This window comes from Triticum aestivum, chromosome 2D (genome assembly GCF_018294505.1).
Source record: "Triticum aestivum cultivar Chinese Spring chromosome 2D, IWGSC CS RefSeq v2.1, whole genome shotgun sequence".
Lineage (NCBI taxonomy): Eukaryota > Viridiplantae > Streptophyta > Magnoliopsida > Poales > Poaceae > Triticum > Triticum aestivum.
Window position 1 is genome coordinate 501,374,075 of NC_057799.1, and position 6,614 is coordinate 501,380,688.

A 6,614-nucleotide genomic window follows, 5' to 3' on the forward strand; every position below is an offset into this window, starting at 1 on the left:
GGTGTAGACGTGAACACATCTCTCCCGGCGGTACCCCCGCTACTAGATCTTGCGTTCGGTTTCAAGCCTGCAGCATCGCGGCGTATCCGGGAGAACTTGCGTTCGATTTGCCACTTTTTACTGCTGCTGCATGCGCCCATCGGGAAGTGAGACAGCTCACGCACACGCCCAGTCTCGCACCTGCATTTACTGTACTTCGCACTCCGGAATCCCCACCGCCTATATCAAGTTATCAACCTAGTAGGCACATTTACTGTACTACTCCTACTTTTAACCTTGGAAATTCCAACCGACATCATATACTCTCGCAGTCTCTCTACACGCGCCTGCGGTCTTCATGGGCGTAGTAGCCAGCAAGGGTCCGAGTCCGAGCGAGGAGAGCGGCACCAGCGCCATGAGCGACAGCCGCGAGGAGCTCCACAGCGCAGAGCACGACAGGATGGATGCTGAGGAGGAGGCCGGGACGAAGAGGGCGGCCGTCCGTAGCTACTGGGCGGAGGTGAAGAAGGACGACAAGGCGCTCAGCAGGTTTGCCCTCGGCTACCTGGAGCACAAGATTTTCTCCTGGACCGTCCAAGATATCTTCAACAAGAACCTCCTCAGGCAGCAGGTGAGCGTACGATCGAACGATATATTTTGAGTTCTCTCCTTGTTTGCTTGTAGTAATATATAAGCTGCATGCATCTTTATGGACCCGCGTTACTACAACTCGGTCACTATGATCTCACTTAATATATAAGCTGCATGCATCTTTATGGACCCGCATCTTTATGTAGTAAGTAGTACTTCCTCCGTCTCAAAATTCTTATCTTGGATTTTCCTAGATACGGATATATCTAATACTAAAACGTGACTTGATACATCCGTATTTAGACAAATCTAAGACAAATTTTTTGAGACGGAGGAAGTATTTTCGTTCTTTCGGGCTCGATTGATCTTGTTATCTCTCTCAAAGAAACAAAGATTCATCTTGTTATCCCTCCGGCTGGTACTCCTTTATTATATAGTAAGTGAAACTAAAAAAATTTGTTTGCCTAAAATGAATGCTGTGAAAATATTATTCACTTTGACAATAAGTATCTTCATGAATTTTTAGATGGACTCCAGCAGGGTTTTTGAGTGCCCATAAAATTTGTATGACTAATTATATTATAGAATTTCTCCCAAAAATGCATTATAAAGTTATAAAAAATCGTATTAAAAATTTAAGCATATAATTTCGCCTTTGGCAAAGGAACATATTACGTCGATGTTTTAGAGGAGTGATTTTTTTGAGACAATTTCAGAGGAGTGATGAAAATGATGTATTCTGCAAAAGCCCAATATTAGTCTCTGCGGTGAAGGCCTGTCCGGCCGCTCGACAATGGCCCATTCTGTGTTACTCGTTGCGCTCAAAAAAAAAAAAAACTCGTTGCCCAGGTTGATGATGGTGGCTCCAGCTCCTCCAATGGAGGCCGCGCCGCTACGCTGCCCGCACTGGAGTGAGGCCCCGTCCGTCGACGGTGCTCCTTGCTCGCTGAGTCAGTATATTCATTCGGCCTTCGCCCCTCTGTCATCTCTATTATCTGCTCAGCTGTGCGTTATGTGCGGTGACCACAGCTTGTATGCTAGGTGCTCGTTGTTTTGCCAAGCAGAAAGCCCCCCCTTGAATGAGAGCAGGTTTCAACCGAATCGCAATTTTTCTGTAAAATCCACAGCAGGTAACTGAATAAACCACACGCATGGCAGGACTCAACCTGTTTTTCTGGAACATATCACTGTGACTTAGGTACAGTATCGATTATATTCTTTGTGTACTTGGTATGTTTGCTCATTTTAGTTGTCTTGGTAGTTTTTTTGTTCTGGTACTCGTTTCAGTGCTGAATCCTGATTTATTATCCGACAAAACAAAAGAATCCTTATTTCTTAACAGAATTATGTTCTTAGTTATGCCGCGGTTACAGCAAAACCAAAAAGAATCCTGATCATGGTTTGTGTCCTATTTCGTGGATCTCATCCAAATTGTCTACTGCATTGTTCTTCTCCTACTGATCACCGACTGTTCTTAGAATTTACTTCAACGGGAACTGATCAAGCTATGTGGACATTCATCGCAGGTCAAGAGGATACCGGATACCTTCACATCAAAAATCACTTACTTGAACTCATTCACATGCCCTCTCATTGAAGAAGTACATGCTGATGTGTTTTCGGCGTTGGATGATTATGCTCAGTCGAACTTTATAAAAATAATCTGGGTGGAGAAGCTTGATGACGAGAAATCAATATTCTGTTTTGAGGTTGCTGAGCCATCAAAGGATCCGAAGTCAAGGGAGACATACGATCCCAAAGGAGGGGACATAATAGTTGTTTCCTTGCGGAAACCACAGCATGTGTCTGATTTCATACAAAATAAGGCATCTTATGTTTTAGGTTCAGTTCTAAAATGTGGAGACATAGATGGAGATTTCCCACCCAATTGTTGCATTGTTCGGTTTTCAGCTGCTATTCCTATTGAAGTAGATCCAGAAACAAAATTACCCGTGGAGCCATCATTTGCTGTGTTTCTCATAAATATGAAAACATACGATCGGATCTGGAAGTGCCTTCGTATGGAAGTAGAACATCAGAACAGAAGCAGTAGTACTGGCATCATCGATCTGGTGTGGCAATACAAGCGAAGGGTATGCCAGATGTTTACATGCAAAATTAAGTTTAGGTCTTTTTGATAGCTTACTATGCCTGGCATCAACATATATATATGTGTTATATAGGACATAGAAATTAGTACCTACTACAAGGACAGGCACGTACTCTTGCTGTCTGATTATTCTTTGGCAACCTGTGGCTCTCCATGCGAGATTTCCTCTGTTTTAACATTACTTCTGCAGTTCTGCTAATGTTTCTACTTTGCATCATGATCACATTGAACCTGTCAGTAGTGTTAATCATATCCTTCTGAATCTGGAATGAGATAATTCCCATACGTACTTTTACAATCTATGATTATAAACATTACTCTAGATCCTTGATTTACTTGCCCATTTCCCCTTGAAGGTACTGGATGATAGCTTGTCATGCTCTCAGATATCTCAATACTTCGCTCGTAGATCAATTGATGGTCTTGGCCTTGAGCAGTTCAACCTAAATGACTCACAGCTGAATGCAGTAGCAGACTGTGTCTCGGTAATGGAGAACCACTCGCCTTCCCTAAAACTCATATGGGCCCCCCCTGGTAGAGGTAAAACTAAAACGATCAGCACTATCCTGTGGGCAATGCTCATCAAGGGACTAAAGACACTTACCTGTGCACCAACCAATACTGCTGTACTGGAAGTCGCATCACGAGTTGTCAGGCTTGTTGGAGAGGCTCCAGATGGTAGCCCCTGCTTTCTGAATATCGTCCTGTTTGGAAATAAAGAGAGGATGAAAATAGATGATAATCATGATCTTTCCATGGTATTCCTTGACTTGCGTGCGGAGCGGTTGTTGCCATGTTTCGTACCACACACTGGTTGGAGGCAATGCTTGTCTTCACTGATAGATCTTCTTGAGAATCCTGTGACCAAGTACAAGTTGCACATTCAGGATATTGTTGAAAAGATGAAGATGGAAAAGGAGATGCCCAAAAAGGATGGGGACAAACCCCTCGTGGGCAAGGACAGGAATTCTTTGCCCTCACGGTATCCTTTACGGTCCAATCCCAACTCCAAAGATCATCTTGTTGCACCTCTCTCAGTGTTTCGCAAGATAACCCATAACAGGCCTGAGGATGAGAAAGAAGAGTGCCATAATGAAGGATGGCATGACTCTGACGCTATGGTGGAAGCATTAAGAGCACTGCCATTCAAGGATTATTTGAAAGATAATTACAACAAACTTTCTAAGGATTTGTGCTATTGCATCGAGATACTTTATAATGATCATCCAAGAAATTCAGAAACAGGACAGAGCTTTCAGTGTATGTTGGAAGTGCTTGAATTGATAAGAATTCTCCATGCTTTGATAAATTATGACAGGGATACTGATGATATATGCTCAGATGAACTTCTTGAGGGCAAGGTAGAAGAGGAATGTAACCCTGTGTCCTGGCCTCAGCAGTTAAACTCTGTGCGGACTAACAGATGCAATAAATCCAGGTTTAAGCTGGCCAGATCCCTGTGTGTGCAAGAATTAAGATACCTTCGCAAAAACTTAGAGCTTCCAAATTATTACAGCACGAGGCAAATTCAACTGTATCTGCTGCAGAGAACAAAATGCATTCTCTGTACAGTTTCCAGCTCTTTCAGGTTGTATGGTGTGCCCATGGACAATTCTACTTCTGATACTGGCAAATTGCTCAAGAAGCCTGAAAAGCCAAATCTTCTGGACCTGCTGATTGTTGACGAGGCTGCACAGCTCAAAGAGTGTGAGACTTTAATTCCCTTGCTGCTGCCTGGCATAAAGCAGGCTGTTTTTATCGGAGACGAATATCAGTTACCTGCTCTGGTGAAAAGCAAAGTAAGCTATATGTGTTGACTATTATTTTCTTTCATTTTTCGTTTTGGAAGCGATGTATTGACATGTAATGTGATTCTGTAGATATCTGACAATGCTAAATTCGGGCGAAGTGTTTTTGAGAGGTTAAGTATGCTGGGATACAGTAAGCACCTTCTCAATGTGCAATACAGGATGCATCCGAAAATAAGCAAGTTTCCACTTGTTACATTTTACGATGGCAAGATATCTGATGGTCCTAATGTCACTAGTGAGAGCTATGAAAAGAGGTTTTTAGCAAGCAAAATCTTTGGGTCATACTCATTCATAAATGTAGATGGGGGACACGAAACAACTGAGAAGCACGGATAGTGCAGAGGTTGTTTAAAGGTAACCATCAGTATTAATTCTTTAACTGTGCTACTAATTTTCAATAATAACCTCCCTTAAGAAACATATAAGTGGTTGTGTTTTGGTTCGTCACATGGATTAAAGAAGTCATGAAACCAAGAGATTGCTTGAGGGAAATGACCATGCTATCCATGGTATTAATGTGCTGGGCATAAGAGATAAGTTAGTATGGATTTGCTTTCATACATGATGTAGAGAGGGGGAAGATATATGTGTGCAAAACAGAAAATGTCACTAAATTTGCATGCAAGCAATTTTTCTTTTTTTTGCATGCAAGCCAACATGTGCAGTATTTTTGAACGGAAGGAGTAACAAGTATACAATCTGAAGTTCTGAACCACTAGGAGCTTATCCTTATCTGACTGCAGGTATAATATTTCTTCTTTTACTTCTCTTAATTGCAGAGTCAGTCTCTACTGGAATCAAAATCTCTGTTGGCGTTGTGTCCCCATATAATGCTCAAGTTAGAGCAATTCATGAAAAACTTGGGAAATCCTACAATATGCATGACGGTTTCTCTGTAAAAGTGAAATCTGTGGATGGTTTCCAAGGCGCAGAGGAAGACGTCATTATCATATCAACAGTGAGGAGCAATAAAGCTGGTTCTGTTGGATTTCTCACGAACATGCAGAGGACCAATGTGGCTCTGACAAGGGCTAAGTAAGTGTTTCGGTTGCTCGATTCCAGGCTACATACAAAAATGGTTTGAAAATTATGTACTCTTTGCGGCCTTCCAACTTTTTTAACTTTGTCAGTTAATGCTTTTACAATATGGTAGTATTAACTATGAAACTATAATTGTGAGATTTAAGAATATGAATCCAACGGTATCACTTCTATGTCACAGAACTTCCATTTGTTGGAGTAACCTTGGTTGGAAACAGCATAGTTTGAATGAAATTCAAAGGCGTCTTTAAGAATCATCAGGAGTAACTTATTTTCTGTTGTTGTCAGGCACTGTCTATGGATAGTAGGAAACGGGACGACTTTGTCCAACAGCAAGTCTGTTTGGCAGAAGATAGTCAAGGATGCGCGTGACCGAGGCTGCTATTTTGATGCCAGTGAAGACAAAGATCTGTCAAACGCGGTAGTCAAGGCCATCATCGAGTTTGATGATGCGGAGAATTTAGTGAGAATGGACTCGCTGCATATAAGCAAGCCAAGGTTTCAGGTATTGCCAAAAAGCCTACTCAAAATCTGTACTGAGTAGACAAAAACAGTTGATGGCTAGTGTGAACTAATGTTTTTCGGTGTTTCATATGCAGCAATCAAGGCCCAAATACCGTGCATGAGATATCAGCAACTGAAGAAACCTCCACCTGCGTTAGTTAGTAAGGGATGGCTGCTGTCGTGAGATGCCCCGTATTTTGTTGAACCTATGTAGTAGTGCTAGATTGATGCACGTTTGAACGTAGTCGATGTTACGCAAGCTCTGCTGTCGGGAAGACTGAAGATTCTTGTACGTATCTCCCTTGCCTGCCGAATGGTCTTTGTTTGGCGGCTGTTGGGAGCTCGTTTTGTCCTGCCCTCTCTTGTGTCTGCGCGAGCATGCCGTCCTGTTTTGCTGGCTCCGCTTCAACCCAGCGGTAGTAACCAGGTTATTCATCGTAGCAGAACGCGCACAACACACGCGGCAAAATTAAGGAGTGAGCAGTCACTGAGCGTGTTCGCTGGTGTTTGAGGGGTCTGGATTTGCTGTCCGCGGCTGTAGATACTCTTAGGGCATCTTCAACGTTGATCCGCAAATT

General features: G+C 42.6%; 1 protein-coding gene across 1 annotated transcript; it reads left to right on the forward strand.

Annotated features, from left to right (window-relative positions):
- The first annotated feature begins 394 nt into the window (after window positions 1-394).
- LOC123055878 (uncharacterized) lies at window positions 395-6,338 on the forward strand. The gene is made up of 7 exons (XM_044479701.1): window positions 395-610; window positions 2,049-2,663; window positions 3,037-4,479; window positions 4,561-4,826; window positions 5,197-5,526; window positions 5,821-6,037; window positions 6,132-6,338. Exons 1-7 carry the CDS (start codon window positions 395-397, stop codon window positions 6,156-6,158), a joined length of 3,114 nt encoding a protein of 1,037 aa, XP_044335636.1. The 3' UTR covers window positions 6,159-6,338.
- The last annotated feature ends 276 nt before the right edge of the window (window positions 6,339-6,614 follow it).

Coding starts and splice junctions, on each gene's coding strand:
- LOC123055878 (XM_044479701.1), top strand. CDS start 395: ATGAGCGACAGCCGCGAGGAGCTCCACAGCGCAGAGCACGACAGGATG. Junction 2,664..3,036: donor TGTGGCAATACAAGCGAAGG/GTATGCCAGATG, acceptor TTCCCCTTGAAG/GTACTGGATGATAGCTTGTC. Junction 4,480..4,560: donor CTGCTCTGGTGAAAAGCAAA/GTAAGCTATATG, acceptor GTGATTCTGTAG/ATATCTGACAATGCTAAATT.